At 47.0% G+C, this 23,429-nt stretch overlaps 1 protein-coding gene across 1 annotated transcript in view; it reads left to right on the top strand.

Annotated features, from left to right (window-relative positions):
- syt7a (synaptotagmin VIIa) overlaps nt 1–23,429 on the top strand; it is a 64,824-nt gene that overhangs the window by 6,891 nt on the left and 34,504 nt on the right. Inside the window, exons 2-3 of the mRNA XM_062460834.1 lie at nt 15,535–15,638; nt 22,869–22,948. Coding sequence (XP_062316818.1) covers nt 15,535–15,638; nt 22,869–22,948 — 184 coding nt within the window. The remainder of the gene's footprint in view (nt 1–15,534; nt 15,639–22,868; nt 22,949–23,429) is intronic.

Here is a 23,429-nt window from a genome sequence, read left to right as displayed (position 1 = left end):
CTTGAAATTTAGATAAATTAGGATTTTTAGCCTGCTGCCAATCTGGCTTTCTTGTGGGGACTTGCCAGAGTTCCTCTGAGAGATATGGATGCAGGAACAAAGGGATAAAGGGAGCGAGGGACGGATGGATGGAGGAGGAGGATGAGGAGGAGTAAGGTGTAATGGTCCTCGGCTGGGGGAACAGATGATGTGTGAAAATCTGACACAAGCGACAGCAACACAGTCACAAGACTACAAGCACAGATACGGATCCACACCACTGGTCAGGTGGAGAAGATTGTAAAGCTGGAAAAACTTTTACAGGGATCTGGGAACCTATCAATGGTGCCTACGGTGGGGAAGCAGCCAAGGCAAACCTGTGCGTCCACAGCTTTTCTGTTGTGCAGTGGGTGAAAACATGTCCTATCATGTCCCGTTACAGGCAGTAGGGGAACACATGAACAGACCTTCTGTCACAGATGCATGCAATGGAGGGGGTGATGCCTGGTGTGCTACGGTTAAAGCTTACAGGATCAGACCCTTACACCTCAACACAAGAATGAAAGATGTCAAATATAGTAGCGTGGTTGGTTTCTTCAGGAGGATTCAATGGGAATAGTCTTTAACAATGAAAACACATTAGAATCAATGAAAACAGGGGGTTGCCATGCTGTTGAATGTACCATTGCAAACAGCTCTGGCTGAAGAGCAGTTTCTCAGTGATCCAATGATCCAGTGAAATGCACCTGTAGCCTCAGTCTGGAGTTACATTTACATTTAGTCATTTAGCAGACGCTCTTATCCAGAGTGACTTACAGTAAGTACAGGGACATTCCCCCGAGGCAAGTAGGGTGAAGTGCCTTGCCCAAGGACACAACGTCATTTGGCACGGCCGGGAATCGAACTGGCAACCTTCGGATTACTAGCCTGATTCCCTAACCGTTTAGCCACCTGACTCACCATCTCCTGTCCCTCCCATCTCTGACACTGTTCTGGATTGCTGTTTCGGTCGCCCTACTTGATCCTCCCCCCCCCGCTTGTCGTCTCACTTGCGGGGTTTCAAGCTTATCATCTGGTGTTTGCCTTGGCAGCCGTGTGACTCGGTGCAGCCGGGAAAGCACTGTGAATTGGAAGCCGAGCAATTGTGCATGTATGAGAGTTAGCCGAGGGAGCTTAGCCGCGGACCCGGTGGAGGTGAGACACACCAGATTGGGCCGGCTCGCGCCAAGCAGTGTATTTTTGATTGGTCCGGGCTTTAAAGGAGAAGCATGCCTTTTGTAGTACAGTTCCACACATCTGGTGTAAACGAGACACGAGTGTGTCTCTGAAGGCTTCCTTACGGCAGGGCTCCTAGGCATGACGAGGATCCGATTTCACGTGTACTTATCTGTATCCGTTGATTAACACCAGCCAGGCTTTGACCCTGCCCTCTGATTAAGGCTGCTGTTCTCTGAATCTGCTTCTGAAACCCTCAACAAGTCACAAGAAGAAGAAGAATGTGTTCTGACAGCTTTGACATCTGGGCAATATTTTACTATTTGGCCATTCACTGTGGAGTCTATTTTCCCCATGAGCTGACACAAATTCAACATGTCCACATAGACATGCTTGCACAAGCAAACCGTGTAGTCTTGACTCTCCAGTCCCAAGGTGTGTTTCACTGGCTCCGGATGTTTGGGGACAGGCTGGATCCTGATGCACAGGCTGGATCCTGCTGGCTGGATCCTGCTACACAGGCTGGAAAGACAAATAGACACGTCAAACATGGAGCTCCCAGCTATGATTCAGACCGACTCCCTGATTCAGACCGACTCCCTGATTCAGACCGACTCCCTCACCATCTACATAGACGCTTGAATTACATAACCACTCTGAAGGATGAAAAACCTGAATCATGACATGCAAAATATTTTTGGGGCAGTGACTCCTCTGAACATTCTCGTGTGGTGGCTGTCCTCGTAGTGGAACAATGATGTGTGTGTGATGGTTTAAGATGGATGGTTTGTCGTTTTTGCGTTACGTAAAGTTAATGTTGTTAAATATACATGGAGATACAGTATGTTGGACAAGGAGTGCTTTGTAAGTGAATACTGCACTAGCTGTGTGTCAACCACGCCCTGATCATGTAGGTACATAATCCACGCACAGAAAGTTGGAGGTCAGAGCTGCTTCCCTTGTTCTCTCCTTCAGGAATACACATTCCTCTCCTGTCTTTTAGTCCATTGCATTCTCAACTACTTAATTACGGAGAAAAAAGGAAGAGGACGGAAGGATAAAATGAGGGAACCAAGCAAGGCAGAGAAAACGATGGAGAGGATTAAACTCAATGTAATGTCTGGGCAGGGATAGAAGCAAGGCTTATAGCCGGGAGAGAGGGGAGAGAGAGCTAGGTTTATAGCAGGGAGAGAGGGGAGAGAGAGGGAGAGAGAGCTAGGCTTATAGCCGGGAGAGAGGGGAGAGAGAGGGAGAGAGAGCTAGGCTTATAGCCGGGAGAGAGAGGGAGAGAGAGCTAGGCTTATAGTCGGGAGAGAGAGAGGGAGAGAGAGCTAGCGAGAGAGAGAGAGAGAGAGTGGAGGAAAGCTTTAATTAGGATTGTTTTTAGCAAGTGTTTACTCTTAAGAAAACACAATTAATATTTGATGATGACCGCACTATGAGAGCCTCTATAGAATAGCGTGGCTGACATACTTCCAGTAGACGGCTGCACACCAGACGGTGAGACTTGATTGACAGGCATGTGGCTTCCAACTCCACCAGACAACCTCCTCCTTCTTAGCCCAGCTGACAAAGCTCATCCCAGTTTACATGCATAGGCTCTCCACTGAGGCCTTATGGATGCAGGACACACTCAGAACAGTCATGTATTAACCATTCATCGCCCAAGGTCACACCATGGACCATATGGATCTAAATTTAGTTATGCACAAGCTATAGGCTTTTGCTATACTGTTCAAGAAAAGTCACTGTTGCACGTGACATCCAGTATTACTCGTGTAGTCCTTGTGTTTAATCACACCAGATGTTAGGTCTTCTAGATAACTAATTAGCTTTCTCTTTAACATCGCTTTTTTCTTTCAAACAATTAGCTGAATAGTGCAGTGCCCATGGTATATATTTCAGACTGTGACTGGTTGCTAGTCCTTCTAGTTCTTTTCTGTTGTTGCCAGTTGCCACTACTACAGTTAGCTATCTAAACAACCTGTGGGTAACTAGCTAGCAAACGTTAGCTTCTGATATAGGTATAGTAGCTGGTGATGGATATTTAGCTAACCCATGTTTTTCAATTGTAGCGGTAGGCTATTTGTTGTAGCAGTGTTGCTTGCATCTACATGTCAGCCTGGCATGTTTTTATCATTCTGAAAAGGTTTTTTTATCTGAAAAGGTAGCAAACTTAAAAAAAACCTAGACTGATTATTTGTGCATTAAACAACGCATCTGGCCAGCCCTGTATTCTTACAATAATGGTTAGATACTAGTCTATGACCTTGCTGTCACTTTAGTGAGTAATCTTTTTTTTTCCAAAGGTTGTGCTTAAGAGAAAAGCACCCTTCTTTAATGAGTGGAAATATTATCATTCAGTCAGACAGCTTTTGCTCACGGCTCAAGTGCTCTGAGCAAGAGACATCCTACACACAACATTTTATTTCCGTCCAAATCCCAGATTCTCGTCACCCCCCCCCCCCCCTCTCTCCTTCACTGCTCTGAAATATTAATACATTGTAATAGGGCCATGTGTATTTAATACTTAACTCAAGGTAATATTTGCGCTTTATAAAGCCTTGATCAGTCTTAATCTCTTTCACCTTTAAAAAAAATATTTTTTTTTTTGTCTGAGCATGGGAGACTGAAGGATGGCTGTGGGTGGGGTGGAGTGGGGTGGGGAGGGGAGGCCTGAGGTTGGCTGGAGGAAGAGAGGAGAGGTAAAGGACGGATGGGAGGAGGGGAGGTAAAAAAGAGAGAGAGATTCCTAAAAAGGCAGTTGGTGTCCTGCTGGTTGTTCCACTTTCCTCTTAAAGCATGCTTTTATTCCCCTAACTCTTTATCACCGCCTGCTCCCTCTGTCTGCCACTTTCTGCCGATTACCCACTGTTTTTAGCAGCGCATGGTTTAATGTACCAACGGACAGAGCTCCATCTTCCACCATAAAAAATTGGATTTGAGCATTCTCTACTGCCATGAACACCATGACGACCCCGACCAGGAGCAAACCACGAGAGACGGGGAGTAGACCTGGAGGAGACTGGAGAATACAGTAGAGGATACGGTTGAAATGGAGGAGGTTGTAGGAGAAAACATGGCGGGAGTAGGACTATTTAATATAGAAATAAAAGTGGATGTCGTGATTAACCTATAGAATTGTTTGTCGGTAAATGAACAGTGTGATATGTGGGCACGTGTGTCAGGGAAGAGGCATAAAATACTCCCGTCTTGATTGTCTGTCCTTGGTTGAGTGGCAGTGTACCAGCATTCCTCTGATCATCTGGTCGTGGTGTGGGGCTAATAAGAGCTGAGCAGCCCTGCAGGCCAACACGTAAATGCCCCCTCCCCCCCCTCCCCCCAACAAGCCATCACAGACACAGCCAGTGGTGCTCACAGTCTCCCTTGTCCTCTCCCCTGTCCCCAGCCAACATGGCCTGGAGGTTGGGCTCATCAGCACTCCCCTCCCCCTGTTGTATTTGTGAATGCCCAGCATTCATCCTATTCCAGGGTGGCTGCTTATCGAGCAGAAGTATGCACAACTTCTCAAACCCAGCTGTAAGGATTGGGGGAAATGTTTTTTTTTCTTTCTTGCCCATCCCCCACTTTACATTATTACATCATTTGTGTGCTGCCGTCCAACCGTACATCATTCAGGAACATTGTGGTAGTACCACTGGTGACATCATTTGATGAAAGAGGATGAAGATGGTATGAATGGGTCAAGTCAAACCCAATCTCCCTATGGTAGCATGTACTCTCCTCCTTCCTATCCTATCCGTCCTCCACCCACAGTGAATCCTCTGGAACAGCCGGGTGAATCACCCTGCATTCACTGGCTGAGCATGCTGACAATAACACATGCTTGGGGCTCTTGTTGTGTCACACTAGTATACACACACCCACACATGCACACACATGCACACACAGAACATCCAGTTTCCCCTGTATATCACTGAGTGTTTAGGAGTATAATAGAGTTAGCCACATTACACATCCCCATTAGACTTGAGTAGGGGGGACTTGGCCCCGAAAAAGGCCATTACCCTGAGAATTGCTGTCTATTTCCAACCAGAAGTGGTGTATATAGCCTCTATATTGCCACTCTTTGTCAGCAAGAAGTGATGTGTTTGACCCAAATATTTACCCGTCAACGTTTTCACACGTTTAATTTCATCAGGGACATTGTTTCCCTGGCAGCTCCAATGACTTGGTGTTTGCTGTCCTCAGAGGATAAGCACTGTCTTCCTACTGTGGCCACATCCTCCTGGGTGGTGAATTGGCAGCAGAACCCTAGTCTCCAGAACCACAGGGCCCGCCTGCTGGTGAAAACAGAGGAATCTCGTCTATTGCAGATACAGCAACAGAAGCATCTGTTTGGAAACATTTCCCAGATAACTCCATGTTTTAGAGACCCCTTCAATGGACTTAAAGGTCAGGCTGCATACAAATCACATGACTCTCCCTGTTTGTACTGTTTGTGGCTGAACAGGTGTCGAGGGCTGGGAGAAGAGACACCCCCTCAATAGGATCGTAATTCTTTGCTAATTCCATTTGCTCCATTACACATGGTGAGAATTATAGCTTTTAGGGAGGCCGATTAATCAATCGACAACCAGTTTAGTCCTACAGTACAGTAGATCTTTTTTTTTGTTGGTTCAAATCTCAATCTGTTTTAATAACCTGGATTATACATCATGGCAAGTGTAGGATGGTTGGGGAGTGTATGCCACCATTTTCCTTTTTTTAGAAACGGCGAGCTTCCTGAAATGTCATGTTTTGAGCAGACATCTTGAATGATTCCATATGATACCTAGATCTTGACTTCTATTTTGTGGTCTCTCCCAGTCCCTCTCCAGAGTCCATCGCCATCCCCTCCACCTAGTCCACTCTCAGTCATGTCCACAGCAGTTAAGCCAAATGACATCCTTGCCTGGATGCTGAGGTGAGAATGTCATGTAGGTGTGAGAGCTGTACATGTGTCACTCTGCCTAATGGTACAGGCGAGCCCTGCCACTAATTCTCCTCTGCCCCACCATCCAGACAGATGGAGTATTTCAGCAGGTTTGTCGAGGTGAGCCCAGTGACATGACTGCTTCATGACTGCTTCATGACTGCTTCGTGACTGCTTCATGACTGCTTCATGACTGCTTCATGATTGCTACATGCATGAGATGCCGACTGAGGTAACAGCACGCTGGCATGAGTGACGCGCATGTGTCTTTTTCCTTTCTTAATGTGCTCGTGAGGATGCAAGAAAAAAACCCTTGTAGTGTGGAGCCGGGCTAACATGTCCTCAGGTTGAAAGCGATTGAGTTAACGTGGATGGAAAATCACTGGCTTCTACGGAACATGCGGAAGTGTAGACTATGGGAGGCAATGGAAAACTATGTTTCCCATGTGTACTGTACCTATACTGCTGCAAGGCACCAGTCAGGCTGCATTGTCAATAACTTCCAGGCAGCTGGGTGTTGCCCCAACCCAGCTGTACATTTTTGACAGTTATACACGCAAACATATCAAGCGGTTGGGAAACCATATAGGAATGAAGGGCAGCCCTGCTCCAAGATGGCCGTGTCTTTGTTAAAAGCATGCCACGTTGGGCTGGCTGCCCAGCTATACTGTCAAATAAAACCAGGGTCGATTTCGCATGGTGCAAGTCCAAGTCGGAATTAATACATTTCTGAAACATAATTATGAGTCACACGCACGGAAAGGGATAATTATATATATAATGGAGGAAAAATATAATCGAGGAAAAAATGATGCCACGTGTTTCCTCTAACCTTCCTTTGTCCTCCCTGTGACATTAGCCGGTTTAAATGAGGGCTTATTTCTGTTGCTCCCCTCCTCCTGGAGCCAAGGCTGAGAGGGGTGTAAATCTCTCCCAGATCGGGAGGCTGAGTGCCGCTGCCCCTGGGGACACAGCACAGGAGAGAACAGGGCAGGTTTGACCATAGGGGAACTTTACTGTTAATGCACAGACACTGGTGTGAGAGGACACCTGAAGGGAGCTGAGGTCAGCACAGATATGTGTGCTCGGGTGGATCAGATGGCAGCGCCACTGAACAAATATAATGCATCCCCGAGCAGATAGACCGGAGCTCTGCTCCTCGCTACAGTTCTGTGTCAGAGTAAATTACAGTTTTGCTGCCTTTTGTACAGACAAAGACATGAGCACCAGGCCTATCATTTCTCTAAAAAGAAGCTCGTCTCTATCCCCCGCAATAGCTGTCACACACACTCGTACACTCTCGCTCTCTCCCCCGACTCCTGACTCCAGAGCGGGCTCAGGGTGGATATTACTCCTCCACCGAAAGCACTGTGATCCATCAGAACACTGGTGACAGGAGCAGGTAAACGTCTGATCTGTCGCTGAAGCCTTCTCCACGGTCAGGCAGACCGACGGACAGAGGCACAGACAGAACCACAGACACGTGGAGTCACACCAGAAGGGTGTGCCTTTTACAGGCTGCTTTATGGACTCAAGAGGCAGGCAAGTTGAGCTGGGCTGTGGCCCAGTCAATACTCCATCCTTTAGCTGGAGGCCAGGGTTAACTGCATCCTGGGTTTTTACTGCCTAGCCTGTCCGTCCCAGTAATAAAGCGGCCTTTACAGGGACTCTTTAATTGAATGAGCAAGGCAGAGGTAGAGGCCTCCAGGTAGCCATGAATCTACAGTAATTTGTTTATGGCAAGTGGAGTCTGTCTGGCTTTGAAGTCAACTCTGTGGGTGTGTGTGTGCTTGTATTTTTCAGGAATTGAAAGGGATTGTTTGTGCAAACACATTCATGATTTTGGTTGGCAGTGTCTGGGGTGACATTGTTATGTATTCAGTTGGGGTAGAGAACTGGGAATTTTGTTCCACCGTCCGTATGCCCAGACCGTCTGAATCACATCTCAGTCTCACTTTTTACGAAAAGACCTGCTATTCAATTAAAGTTGCACTTGTGCTGCCAATATTTTAATTACTTGCTCAATAATTGTTTCTTCTGGGTTTTTTTTGTGGAGGGGAGGGTAGGGGAGGAGGGTTGGGAGGAAGAATATTCAAAGAAGACCCTCCAGCGTGAGTATACAGTGTGTGGAAGGACGAGGTTCAGAGGAGGCTCCTAAAGATGTGTTCAGCCACACAGAGGTCCGACTGCACCCCTCTCCCCAGGCCTCTCCGATTGACTTTGACTGGGATTAGATTTCATAATGCCACCCACACCATACATCTGGGGCATCCGAGACATCTTTGTCTTCATTGATGTCACCAGCGCTGAGCTGGGGATGTGGGCAGATGGGGATGTTGGCCTGTGTGCATATGCACAAGCTTCACAAATTGTTCTTCAATAGCATTACGCTTGACTCCCTCTTCCTTCACTCCCTCCGCTTCCCTCCTCCCTCGCTCCATCTTTCCCCCCTCGCTGCCCCAGAGCTTCTGTACAGCGCGTGTTCCCACACACACACGTGTCTCCGTGAAATCAGTGTCAACGGGGAGAATTTGTGTGTGTGTGCGCGCGCGCGCGCGCGTGTGTGTGTCAGTAACTGTGTCAGTGGGTGTGTACTCCAGTACTCCATTTGGAGTGGCAAGGACAAAAGTATCAGATACAACCCAGATAAGAGAAAGAGCAATGAGGTAAGTCATACACAGTCACAGAATAAGGCCCCGAGCACAGATAACCAGAGAGAGCCAGACACGGTTGAGGCCTGAGGAAGGTGAGGCGGAGAGGGGAAGACGTCGACCCTTCAGCACAATGACAGATCGTGGCCATTTCTAGACCTTTAGGACGCCTACTTTTGGAACAGGCTTGAGAGTGGAAGAATTGTGACCTTTGCAGCCTCAACTAATTAGGGCGCTAACGGCCGTAATGATTGCCATGGACAGGAGGAGGGGGAGAAGCTGTGAGAGACACTCCATAAACACTGAGGTTTATCTCTGTAGTGTTGGCATGTGACAAACGTCCCCAGAAGCACACGTCCGTGGACATCCCTGTGTCTTTGACCGGCGGCTGGACGTGGAGGGGTTAGTCCTGGTACTGTACCCTGGCCTAGGTCTGACTGATTAGCGTTACTTAGATGCTACTTTGTGACACACATCCAGCTGCATAAACAGACACCATGTGGATGGTAAGTCAATAAAGTCAAGGGCGTGAGCGAGGCTGTTGAGTAATGACTTGTTTGCTATGGTGGGAAGCAACCCTTCCACTGCTGTGGGACCGCTAGTCTCATTCAGCTCAATCAGGAACCCGCACGGCACATCTCCTAGTGAGCTCCTACTGAGCAGCGTTTGGGTTGGCCGAGGATTGGGATTAACAACGGCAGGCCAGGAGAGTTGTTCTGAAGAGGTTGCTCATTCCCTGAGGGACTGAGCTCCAGTACAGTGACAGAGACGCAAAGAGGTCTGTCTCTGTGAGCGCTTCAATCACCGATCATCTGACACAGCCAGACCATAATAGAAATCCTGTGACACTTCATTTTACATTCTGGTCCTATCACAATAGTCTAGACATCTAATTATCTGACCGGGCGAATTGCCATGGTAATGACCAGTATATATGGAACATGCATCCGCATCTACTGTAGGCGATTTGCTAGCAGTTCAGATGAGCCAGCTTTACTCAGGAGGAGGAGAGCGTTTTGGAATCATCCAGCTTCCTGTGAATATCATCCATTATTTATATTGGTTTTACGGTGGAGTGGGAAAGAGAGATGGAGAGAGATGTATAAATGGGAGGCAGGGCTGTCTCAAGACAGGGGAGGCCGTCCTTGGTAAATGTGTTGAGGTCCTCCCGTGGCTTTCATATGAAAGTCATCCATTTCAATCTGACCAGTTAATTCAGAGTGTGTGACTATTGGCTTGGTAAGGGAATTACATGCCAACAGTGACAGATTGCAAGACACATGTAGACCATACCTACTGTTTAAATTCTTCATCAGTAATATCATAGGAAAAAGATGTAGCAAAAATTGCATTTTTATTGCTCATTTAATCAAATAAAAAAAGTGAAAGAAATGAAATACCGTTCAATCTCCCTATGAAATGATGAAATGATGGCCTTTAAAATTGAGGAATATTTTCAATCTTTCACCGGCCACATGCTGTTATGTACGACAAACACATGCAGTGTAAACAGCTGTGCATGCATGCTCTACAGACAGAACTCTGGGAAACTGTGACGTCATCACACAGGGAAGAAGTCTCTTGTGTGTGTCATGGATCTATTGTAGATGATCAAATCATGATTTACACAAAACTATATGATACATTGAGGAGTAATTACTCAGGGAAAAGGTATACTGGCAATAGAACTTTAACTCAATCATACATAACAAAAATTCCTCTCAAAGGTAGAAAAGTAATAAAGCTGTTGGATGAAAATAGCCTCTGTTCCATCACGTATTTATTTTTGAATTTGCCATTTTCTGCACCATGTGGATATAACAAGGTTTAGTGCTGAACTAATCACAAGATCACTCCTCTGCAACACGTTTTTGTTGATCGGTAACAGCAGCACGAAACCTGAACCTGCTTTTAGGCTAACATCTCCATTAGACACACAAACATTTTGGTGGCTCTGAGGTTTGTTCCTGGAATGTTGACGGGCATAAGATGACAGTGTCATTATGATAAGTGACACCAGCCATGTGTCATATGCGGGGTTGTTCCTGTAGCTTCAGCATGGGTGTCACGAGGCAGGAGATGGATCTACTTCCCTGTCAGGCCCCACTGACCCCCTGGGGTGCACACCAGAGAACAGGCCATGTGTGGGTGGCCGATCTTCTCACTCTCCAACTATGACCCATCCACCCACCTATCTATTGGCCCACCCAGCCGATGGAAACAGCCATGCAGCCCAGCCACAGGGAACCACAGAGTTGCAGTTTTATAGTCCCCGAGACCGGTGTTGGTCTCGAGACCGGTCTCTTTTGAAGGTCTCTGTCTCGTCTCGGACCGCATTTTTACTCGGCCTTGTCTCTGTCTTGGACAAAGAGGACTTTATTGGTGTGGCTGCAGTAAAAAATAGTTTCTAAAGGTTTAAAAAATGTTTTGAAAAATGTTTTGAAACATTTTTGAAAAAAGTTTTCTAAAGGTTTGAAAAATACTTTCTACAAAAAGTTTCGAAAGGTTGTAAATATATTTGAGATTATTTTTCAAAAATAGGTTTGCATCATTGATGAGTTCTTGATGAGGACTCTACTAAACTATACTGTACTCTATTGTACTCTGCTCTGCTTTACTCTACTCTGTTTTAGGATTCTCTGTTCTCCTCTCTCCTCTCCTTTCTCTATAAAGTTTCTATGAAAATAGTTTTCAAAGACATCACACAACACCCAGACATATTTTTCATTGTCCCGGGGACGACGGGACACCGTTATTTTCGAGCCCTCGAGGTTTACACCACCTGGACCTGAAGTCCCCTGTGGACAGCTGTGCATCAGTACGGTGATTAACCATACACCCCCCTTTCACCCTGCCACTGGCCCCGCCACTGCTAACTGGCAGCCCTCTGTTTGTCCCCTGTGCACTGGCTGTAAATCCACAGTGAGGTCGAGCAGATCAGACAGTTGTGTGTCTGCATGGGTGAAAGGCCTGGCTGCCTCAGCTAGCTTGATCCTGGAGGCTGAATGGAGGCTGAACGGAGGCTGAATGGAGGCTGAATGGAGGCTGAATGGAGGCTGAACGGAGGCTGAACGGAGGCTGAACGGAGGCTGAACGGAGGCTGAACGGAGGCTGAACGGAGGCTGAACGGAGGCTGAATAGAGGCTCTCTGACCCCAGTGGAGCCTGGAGCCCAATGAAAACAGAAAGGAGTGTTGATGTCTCCAACACCATTAACACCCATCTCCTCATCTCCTCATCTCAGTCTGGCCCAGTTCTGTGTAGGAGCAGGCATGGGACCGTCCTCCTTCACAGCGCTGTGGTCCACAGCGCTGTGTTACTCTCAAGTAGACAGACACAACAGGTCGACACTCCCACTCTATAGTCAACATAGTCTCTCCACCACCATCTAATAACATCTTTCTCCTCACTCCATGAAATGTCACAATGCCGCATATTACCCCGTCAATTGATTAGACAATTAGACTATTTACCTGGAACCAAGTTATTATCTCTCTCCACGTCGAAGCCCTCCTGCTCCTTTTGTCTGTCTTCCTACTCATTATTTTGCTTGATTAATTATTTTTAGAATGAACTGACAAGAGAAATGGGAAATATTTTCTGCTCCGTGACTTGCCTACAGTACAGGTACTGCAACAATAAAGTATAATAAATCTCAGAATTGACTCAATAAATGAGTCAATGAGCAGAATAATGCATATTTATTGTCAAATTGAAAATTTGGCATATCAAAAGGGCCATATCAACAAGCTGCCACTAAAGCAGACATGGTACGTAATTGCCAACACAGTCCACTGGACAGTCCAAAGAGGCTTAGAGTGACCTGTGGATTAACCTTAGGCTGGTGACAGAAGCCATAACCTGGCTGTAAGCCTGGGGAACTGAACTCTGACTCAGAGAGTCTATGGAGGCTAAACTAGACTCTCTGATGCGCTGGCCTCCCCACCTCAGGTGGATCAGAGGGATGTGGCGTGGCAGCTTTGCTGACTGGACACTGCTCCAGTTACGCCTGTCTCATTAGCACTTTGGTTTCGCCCCTGAGGACAATCCACAAGGTATCTTTCTGCTCGGCTTGACTCCCATTGCATATGGGCCAAATCACCTGCACGTACAGTACGTCCTGGGTCTATATTGGGTATGATGCCCTCTGCCTCGCAGGCTATCCATACTGATGTCCCCAGCACTTGCCTTCCATCACTACTCCTGCCGTCTCTCCTGCTCAGACACCAGTTCCACGAGAGACTCTCCCATTTTCATCCAATCCCGAGACAGTCTTTGTTGTTCTCTTTTCGCGAAAGGGCATATTACAAGCTCATTTACACACTGAATCTCCGAGCTCTGCTCGCTCCCTTGTGCCATTTATTTTCTCTTTCACCGCAGATAAAAGAGATAGGCATAGAAATCTAAAACAAACAAGCCACTTTCAAGTTCAAGAGTGCTCGGATTTCTGAAGGCCTCTGATCAAAAGCCTCAATGGCTTGTTCAGCTATGTTGTCAGTTTTAATGAGCACTGCCATTTTGGAAGAAGTGCTTTTCCACTCTCCATTTTGAAGTAGTTTTACTGCTTTACCTGCTACAGCTGATAACGATACATGAAAAATATTTTTGTCATTTACATTGCCTTTGTTCATGAATAAATCCATGATATAGTTGAGAGAATTGCATGCCACACAGAAGTAAGGCTTCTCTCAAGTGCAGCTATTTTGGGCCGTACTCATAATACATGAAGACTCTCCTGACAAGGGCAGTTACAACTGATAATCTGCATTATGTGGTACTCTACACAATACATCTCAGCAATAAAACGTTCGTATTTATTTTAGTCCAATAACGTTGTATAAAATGGGGGTGCAGTCTTGTCTGTTGTGTCTGCAGCCAGTACAGTATATCTCACTTTGACTCATTCCTATCCGTTCCCTTGCTGTTCTATGGCCAAGCCCCATCGCTGCTCATGTTGCCTTGGTGAAGCTCAGGGACGCTGTTGTGAGTGTGTGGGCAGGAGTCTCTATTTATCCATTCCTCCGTGGCGTAATGTGGCCTCCGTGGATGCCGCTCTCTGTTTAGTAGCTTTTTATCCTCCCCGAGCCCCTCTGACTGACACAGATCATAAAACACGCTCTTCCCCCCCCCCCTCAACACCCTCCCCTTCTCTGACCTTCAGAGGGAAGACACGAGGTGCAGCTTTACATCATCCAACCCCCAGCACTACTCTAGAGGGGGTTAGGCTGCTGCACTGGCCTGTCATGGTCATCTGTTTGGGCTCCGCTACCTGAATCCTTCATCCTCACTAAACTCCTAACGAGGTATCCATCACTGACTCAGCGTCTCCTGACCTGAGCTGCCATGGTCGCCCTTGGCTGGACACCACCTCTTTGCTGCTAGGTTCCATCGCAAGCCGAGCCATTGTTTGTGACACCTCTTATCTCATGCCACACCGCCACGCATAATATCACCATCTTCATTTCGGGAACGGCTCCGACTGAAATGAGTCTGTAACTGTGGAGCCGTAGGTGTCCCTCTGACCTTGTCATCAGCGTGTTTATGAATAGCATCAGCTTGTCACTCACCACTAGTGGGCACCAGTAGCCAATCAGAGCTCCAGATCTGCACTAGCGGCAGCTCCTGATAGGGACTGGTGTTTAACGCAGGTCAACTGAGACACTCGGGGAGAGGCTGCCAGCGGATTCTAGGAAAGCAATGTTGATCACTTTCCAGTTTTACATATGAAACAAGCCTACCCACTGTTTCCCCATCTCTGAACCAGCATGTTCCCTGGGGATATGGTGAGGCAGAGTACGGAAAAAAAAGTAGGTTGGAGAGTGAGATAAAAAGGTCTGTAAGGACAAGGGAAGGGATAAAGACAGGGAGAAAGTAGAATTGGAAAGAAATGATGGGTTTTTGTCATATGCCCATTGTATGTGTCGTTGTTTTTGTGTCACCTATTTATCATTTCATACTCGGGGAAGAGAGCGGTGGGAATCACATCAGAGATATGAATATATTAATGTGTTTTCCTTGCGGTGAATACGAAGGCTTCATGGTGCTTTATTTAGTTATGTTTACTGATTGGAAGAACCCAGGGTGCCTTGGGGCATTCTCTCTCTAGTGAAAATTGTGCCTTGTGAACACACATGCGCACACACATGCATGTATTGTGTCTCTCCACACGCAAACACACACACTCATCAGATAAATAAATCCTTATTTTACCACCCTCTCACTTCTCTCACTGGGCATCCAGTAGGATGCCCATTAATCATAGCTCATATATTGTCAGCCTATCCTGCCCCCCTCCCTCCCTCCCTCCCCCCTCCCTCCCTCCCTCCTCCCTCCCTTCACTCCCAGTCTGTCAGTAAACAAGCTGTGATACCATGACAATGATGTGTGTGGGGATGTGAGTGATGCCTGCAACCCTTATTGAAAATGTATTGAAATGCCCGGACTCCACGGTGTGCTGGAGGAATTGTATTTTACTTACACTCACAATTGAATAGGTTTTCTGAGGTTTGGATGTGACAACACCATTTTGTATGTCCTTGGGCAAGGCAGTTCACCCTACTTGCCTCGGGGGGAATGTCCCTGTACTTACTGTAAGTCGCTCTGGACATGAGCGTCTGCTAAATGACTAAATATAAAATGTAAAAATGTATGGTTTGCCAAAAATTGCATATAGGGCATTATGGGAAAAGTAAATGGATGTGATGTGGTGTCAAATGTTACTCACTTCTCTCTCACTTTGTGTGTGTATCCCCAGGCTCAGTAACCCTCAGCGTGTTCCTGGTGTCTCTAGCAGTGACAGTGTGTGCTGTTTGGCTGGTGGCTCTGTGTGGCGTCTGTGGCTGGTGTCAACGCAAGCTGGTGAGTTTTAAACATGCAAACACTCACACTCTCACACTCACCCACACACACACACTCACACACACACACACACACACCCACACACACACACACTCTCACAATCACCCACACACCCACCCACCCACCCACCCACACACACCCACACACACACACACACACACCCACCCACCCACACACACACTCCCCCCCCCCACACACACACACACATCATACTGCATTATTCCATTTTGTTGGCGGACGAAAAGTATAAACACTGAAGAGTGGATAATAATAGATAAAGGCACATTGAAAAGATGAGAAAATATGTTCAGAATTCACTCTAATTTCCTGCGGAGAGCTGGGTCTGTCATACCACACATCAAGAGACATATTTGGCCCGATGATTTTACCAAGGCATTTTAGTAACGACATAGAAGAGGGCCAGTCCAACAGTCAGAGTGCTTGTTGGTGGACTAATATGAGGAAGATTGTGGAGTCATTACCACATTGTATTCTCTGTGTGTTCTCAGAGCCTGTGTTGTACGGCTCTGAGAACACACAGGGGAGCAGGCAACAGAATGACTGCAGTGACCTCTCTGAGGGCATGTCCAGGCTGATTATGTGGTATGAAATGTGATTGATTAAAGGGAGGCAACCACTCATTAGGCAGATAAAGCCGTACAGCCGAGTGCCACTTCACTTGACTGATTCTTTTAGATTTGCATGCGTTTCAAGTTAATTGATTCCTGATTCATCCTGTGCTTGTAAGATACTCAGGAACACAGATCAGTGATTCAGGTTTATTTGCGGTATGATAAAGCTAGCCTTCTGACTGCACGCCCCCCACCCCCACTCCCTCTCCATCTACCAGTGTCAACAGTGACAGGACTAATGATATGTAAGAGTTTTTTAGTTCGCAAAAATAACAGTTATTTGTGCTGAGAGATTCATTGTCTGCTCTGGATTACATACTTATTTTAGATTCATATACACACGCACACATGCCCACACACCCACGCATACGCATGCATATGCAGTACACACCTACACACACTCATTATTCTCCACAGAGCAGACCCACTGCAGACTCACTATGTCCTCTGCAGGATTAATTAAGTTATCATAAGTGTTGACCCTCGGTGGACTCACTACTTTGTAATTCAGTGGGAGTTCTCCGAGTCCACCTGGTGCAGTTGTCTTGACTCACCGAGCAGCTCCTCTAGGTCTGACTGGGACAGTACAAATGACAGGTCGCCTCATTACAACCAGCTGCGTGCAGCTGGGGTTTGTTTAGAGTCACCCTCTGTGATTTATCACCAGTTAGGCTTTTCTCCACCCTTGATCACTACATTTACATTTCGTCATTTAGCAGACGCTCTTATCCAGAGCGACTTACAGTAAGTATAGGGACATTCCACCGAGGCAAGTAGGGTGAAGTGCCTTGCCCAAGGACACAACGTCATATTGCATGGCCAGGAATCGAACCGACGACCTTCTGATTACTTGCCCGATTCTCTAACCACTCAGCCACCTGACTCCCTAATGATCAACTCATTTATGCTCTCAGAATGTTGAACAAAGCAAGGGGGGGGGGGAATGGTCTGTGTTGAAATGGATACGGGCCACAACTCAGTCCCAGACTGTTTCCTTCATCGAAAAACATCTGAAGTTACATTCGACATTCCACATTAAAGTAAAAGGAGCAGTGAATCCACCCTGGTTCCTACTGTAGGGAGGAAGCTGGTTCTGATGCCAGCACCTTAGAGGGCCCCTGAGGTCTCCGCTGTAGCCGCAGAGTAACTGGATCTCCTATCCATCCTGTGACAGGCCGGGCACTGGGACAGGGGCCGACACGAGGATATGGTGACACTGTAGTAGCTTAATGACCACGCAGAGGCCTCACCGTATCAGAACCACAGCCACGACCGAGATGACGTCTTCTAGATCCATCCCCCGATTGGCTTTTGTTTCGGCCAATGTAAAAAATACTTTTACATTGATTGATACAATATTTGAGTACTTGGGTGTGGTTCTTGTGGAAGGTCTTAAGTGCCAGCAGAACTTCAGTTAAGAGTGTGTGAGGTGTCCAGACTATCTAGCTGTGGAGAGATTTCAGCCAACCAGGGTGGAAAATTACCTTAGATTACTCAATTAAAACCACTGGATGTTATTAAAAAGGATATAGATGAATTCGTAGTTATTATTTCAAACCATCAAATCGGATCTTTTCCAGCGTGTTATTGTAGATGCAGATCCAATACGCCTATCTTATGGACATGTGATGTTTTCAACAGTCAGCTATGAACCAGGACCACTGTGCTGCAGAGACGTGTCTATCTGTTGACTTTCATCTTCTGATAGAGAGAATATGGAGTAATACAATCACTCCATTTTCTCCCTCACAGTTTTCCCTACCTTTTCATCTCCTTTTTAAATGGTAACACTCTATTCCCTCTACACATGATTAAAAGGGTATATACTGTTTCATTTGCATAAACATGCCTACCTTCTCTCTTTGTTCATTAGTTACATCATACATTCATACTGTAATGCATATTCATATATGCTGATTGATTGTGCACCTGTAGAACCATGGGAAAAGATGCATGGTACTGGACAGGAAACTAGTGGTAGTAGATTCACCATCAGCTTATGTGTACATGGTTGAAAAGAGGATTGATTTTGGAATTTCAAACCAGCCTTTGGAATGAGCTTATTACGAACACTTTGGTGCTGGAAACTGCACATGCTCCTCCCTTAAGCATGTGGGACCATGCCAGATCTGGCTGTGATTTATAGGTTAGTAGATGTATGACATTCGGATGGTAAGACATTTGGGAACTGGTAACAGGCACCTCGAAATTATTTAAAAAAAATGGGGACGCTTGATTGGACTAATCATGTTGAAGCCTTGCTCTTGCTCTGAGGTATTTCTTTTAAGCCCTTTTAAGTATGAGTACTAGAATAGCATCTATCCCCTTCTGCTCTCTGCCATGGTGTTGATGTCACTCTGCTCATCGCTGGGAGGCATGCCTCTACCTGACTGGGATGAGAACATTGGCAGTCAGTGGATGTCTCTCGTCCTGTCTAACCGTGCAGTCAGTGGGTGCCTCTCGTCCTGTCTCTCCTGCTGCTTGTCGAGGCACCAGGAGTGCCTGCGACAACAGCTGTCAGAGCAGCAGCGTTGAAACCCACCCGTTCTGAGGAGCCTGCATGGTCCGTGACATAGCTGTGAGCGGGGAGGAGATTGGGCCCGGTAAGAATCAGGGTCACGCCTCGATTCCCGTCAGCAGATTCGTTGTGTGCGCAGCGTTCATCACCAGCTACAGATGTCTCTTTATTCTACCAAAATCAGAGTTTCGGTGGTTAGAATGATGGTGATGATTACGTTGATAAGCGGCCGTAACTGAGCAGGATGATGGCAATTGTCTCATTTCAAGAGGACTCTGCCCCCTGTAGCCAGTCTGTAGTCAGTCTGTATACGGTCTGTGCAGACACGTTGCATCATCAGTTATAAAACAAAACACCCTGCATTAGCAACACTTTGTGCAAGTGAACATTTCCATTCAGTGCACTTACGCGTAAGTGGTTCACAATGGTGTATAATGCCATGGATACAGGTAAGAAATTGTTTTGACTGATCCTAAAAGGGACGTTAATTTGAATGATCGGTTGATGATTTAGTTGGACGATGATTTTAATGGAGCACTCTTGAGTAATTAGGGTGCGACGCGGGTAATATTGAGAGAGCTTTGAGACCCCTGATGCCTGCTAATTCACCACAAACAAACACAGCTGGGTGGTAAAAACCTGAGCGCTGCCAACTGAGAGTGCCAGTCCCGTTGCCTGTCTCTTTGCCGTTATCTTCGACGTCACCTACGCAGCCTCCCAGCGGTACCGTACAGCACCTCACCAAGCCTCCCGCTCCCTCTTCCAAAACAGCTCTGACTGTATATTGCAGGCATGTCTCTTCATAACATGCTCCATTGGGCTTGTGATTGTTTAAACGTGTGAGAGGATTTTTTTTTTTGACATCGGTAGCTGCAATTTGGTTTTGTCTTGTAATTGGTTTATCGCGGGAGCTATTTTGAAATGGATGGCTCCCGGCCAGACGGGAGTGAATAGTAATCGTGTGAAACCCTTTGTCTCGTGACATGAAGACGACTGGTTTAAATTAGACTTAAGTGGTTTCAAGGGTATTGGAGGGGAGAATAAGGGAGCAAAGACGTCTATATTGGCTGAGCTGCAGACCTCTCACTGTCTCGTGTACAGAGGTGACTGTCCCCTATAGCCAGTTTCCCAACCTTCCTCCACCTGGTGACCACTGTCAGTTCCTTCTCTCTGCCGGTAGTCCATCCATACCTCCCTATAAGATAAAGAGACAGACCCTCCACTCACATTCATCAACTGTGAATAAGCCAGAGGACAGGTGTGAGTTTGTGCTTGGGAAGCTGTCTAAGCACGCGCAGCCATCCTGCAGCCATGGGGCCTTGATGCCCATCCCCCCGGGGCCCCCAGAGAATGGGTCGGTTTTCACAACCAAACCACCTGGGACTCCCTGTCATTCATCATCCTCCTCCTCCTCCTCCTCACATCACCAGCTCACACACTCCGTACCCCGGCTCCTCCACTCCTCCATCCTCTCCCTTTGTCTCGCCAGCCATCCTCCCTCCTCCTCGTATTTCTCCTTTAGTCTGTCTCCCTTTTCATTTGGAATTCTATTTTAAACTCTCTCTCCCTCTCGCTTTCATTTCTCTCTGCCATGGTCTCCCGCTCATTCTCTCTCTCTTGCTACCTTCCTAAAATTTTTATGATGGTGTTGAATGATACATGAGTTTCCCTTGATAGCTTGTTCTTGCCTGTCAGAAATTGAGCCTGTTTTGTCTCCCCTGGAACTGCTGTGTGTGAAAACAGCCGAGTGTGTTGTGCGCCCATGCATTTGCGTGCCCGTGTGTGCATCTTGTGTTGAAATGTGTGCACGCACGTCCACGGTGAATATCTTAGCGCTCAAATGAGACTGTGCCGTTGCATAGGTGTCATGTATCATCGTTGACTGAGCATGATAAAATATGAGTGATGATGGGCCTCGCCTACAGCAAAATGACATCCACGACATGCAGTCAATGTGTCACAAATGCTAAATAAATGCAGCGGGCAAAGCTTTGAAATGGCATGTTGGAGGCATGTTGCGTGTACAGCCATTGAACAAATACATCACTACCGACCTAGTCTCAGTCTGACTGCCTCAACACAACTGAGGGGGTTCAGTTTGAGCTGAATCATTATGGGCTGTTTAGGAAAATATGTTTTTGACATCTCGCACACTCCTGAGTGTTCATGAATGTTTTATGAAAAAAAATATTTTCCACAACCATTTTGCAGCCTGATTTAATCGCAGACTTCACAATGTTTTTGGAAAGAGCAGATAACCACAGCCTGTCGGTGCAACACCCATGAGAGGCATCCGTAGCGCACTAGCTTTTTGCTCCTGAAAGTGAAGCGATAGCAGTCCTTCCGTTACTTGATTTGAAAGTCATTGTCCAAATATTAGATATTAGAGTTGGTTGCCAGTCTGCAGCTGTTCTACACAGTCCATTGTTTGCTTTCCCATGGGTTTATTGTTGACTCATTTGTTGACTGTTCTATTTCAGGTTAGTTCTGATTAAACAATTCACGGTCTGCTTCCTGGCTTTGTCTGTTCGTGTCAGATGGATATCGTTTTTGCCAGGCTGCACTATTGTTAGCGTTTGTCTGTTTGGTAGGTCGCTTACCCACAAGCGCCCGAGCTCCCGTGCAGCGCGTGGGTCGTGCTGAACAGAGAAGGCAGGCGTGTACGCCTCAGTTAGCCTCGCCACTCGGGTCCCTCCCCGCAGGCCTCAGTGGGACTCACGGCAGACGGGAGGTTGTTGGGCACCTGCACCGTCGCCTCGCCCACTTCCATTATCTCCATGTGGAATCTGGAGTGTGAATCACCATCGAATGATCTGAGACGCAGGCTCTGTCTAAACACACAAACGCCCTTGAAAGATTTCCATATGTCTCGCTCTGCATGCTGTCCTGAGATTGTTGGCCCTACCAAACAAAAACAACATGTCCTTCCTGTTTGTATTTGTGCATGTGTGTGTGCCTTTAAGTTTGTGTATACACAAGTTGTTGTTTGTGCAGACTGTCTGCGTAAAAGCCACAAGGAAAGCCCCCTCCATGGATCACACTGAATGGACTTGTGTTGGGTCGAGCTTTTTGTGACGTTGGGTTCGGGTGACCGTTGGTCCTGGTGGCACCAGCAGCTGATCCACAGTAGCTGGCACTAATGGAGGGGCATGCTAATGGAGGGGCCTGCTTGCTTCCTGCTGTTTAGTGCGGTCAGAGCTAGCCAACCCCTCTTTCATGGCTGCCATCGAGGCGGATCTCCTCCAGGCCTGCCCAGTCTGTTCCACAGAGAGAGAGGCTAGGCAGACAGGGCCATACACAGCCCGGCCCTCCAGCCTCCTGGCCCCTGGCCTCTGTCCTCAGCTCCCAGGCTTACAGCTTCCCCTCTCCAGCCTCCAGGTCTGCTCCCAGCTCCCTGAAACAAGCAGCCCCTCAGCAGGAAATATCCTCTCAGCCAGGAAAAAGATCCAATTGGACAAGCAGAGCCGAGGGAGTCGCTCAGTGTGTTTTACTTCATCTATTTTCTGAGATGGAGGATCCCGGCCAATCCTAGATGTGTATCAGAGCATCACTTTCAGTGGGAGGAGCGAGTAGTAGATGGGTGCAGGGCAGCCTCTGAGTGAATCCTTACACACTGTCCTCCTGGTGTGAAGTGTCAGTCGCCTGGATCACCTGGATCCGTAATGAGATGGTCTTCTAGAACGCGCCCAGCTGAGCTCCCTTCACACAGGCTCCAAATCACCCTGATTTCCATGGTTACAAGTCATGCGCTGGCTGTTTAGAAATCAGTACGACAAAAGAGCTTTCCAGGGTATTCTGCCCAGAACCAGGCGGATCGCCTTAAATAGTCAATTGCCATCTACATTCCAGGGTTGTGTGAATGATAATCATAGTCAGGAATGACTCTCTACGGAAGATGTGATTTGACTTTGATGAGCATAATCAGAAGAGCATGAGGTAGAGTGCTTGTGGGAAGGCACGCAATTCTACTGATAATAGGATAGGCATTTACACTGGAAATTAGTATAGCACAAACACAGCTTGGTCTAAGCTAACCTTTTCTCTCTCTCTCCCTCCTCCACCCCCTCTGTGTGAATCAAGGGAAAGAGGAATAAGCCAGGGGTGGAGACGGCAGGTACTCCAGACTCGGCGCGTGGACGAGGGGAGAAGAAAGCCATCAAGTAGGTGCCTGGTAAATGGTTTTTGGTGGAGCCGAAAGCTCCCATAATGCTCGTCTTTGTCTGGTTCTCCTCTGACTCCCCCTAGAAGTGGGAACTCTGTGCCCCGCACCAGGGCCTAGCCGTTTCGCTAGTTAGTATTGGAGGAATGCTCTCTTGTAAACACATCCTTAAACCCAACGAGAAACTCGTTCTTATGCTTTTGACACGTTTTGTCATGCTGTGTTAAGAGCAATGAGAAACTAGCAGCATGGCTCGTTCACTGTGAGATGTCCCTTAGAGGCCAACCAGCGAGAGTCATGGAGCGAAATGTTTAAATTAGATTTAATCAGTATAGATTGGCCCTGCATTATCTTACCTGTGCAAGTTAATTTTTGTCTAGGAAATTGCAGCACACTCCTGTTATCTCCGTATAAGATATCTTGTTGAGATATGAAGTGCCCCTAAGTGCAGGCAGTCAGCCAAAGGTTTTTATAATGATGGG

The sequence above is a fragment of the Osmerus eperlanus genome, chromosome 5, assembly GCF_963692335.1.
Source record: "Osmerus eperlanus chromosome 5, fOsmEpe2.1, whole genome shotgun sequence".
Taxonomy (NCBI): domain Eukaryota; kingdom Metazoa; phylum Chordata; class Actinopteri; order Osmeriformes; family Osmeridae; genus Osmerus; species Osmerus eperlanus.
The sequence above is the reverse complement of the archived record's forward strand: the minus strand, read 5'-3'. Positions and strand labels throughout refer to the sequence as shown.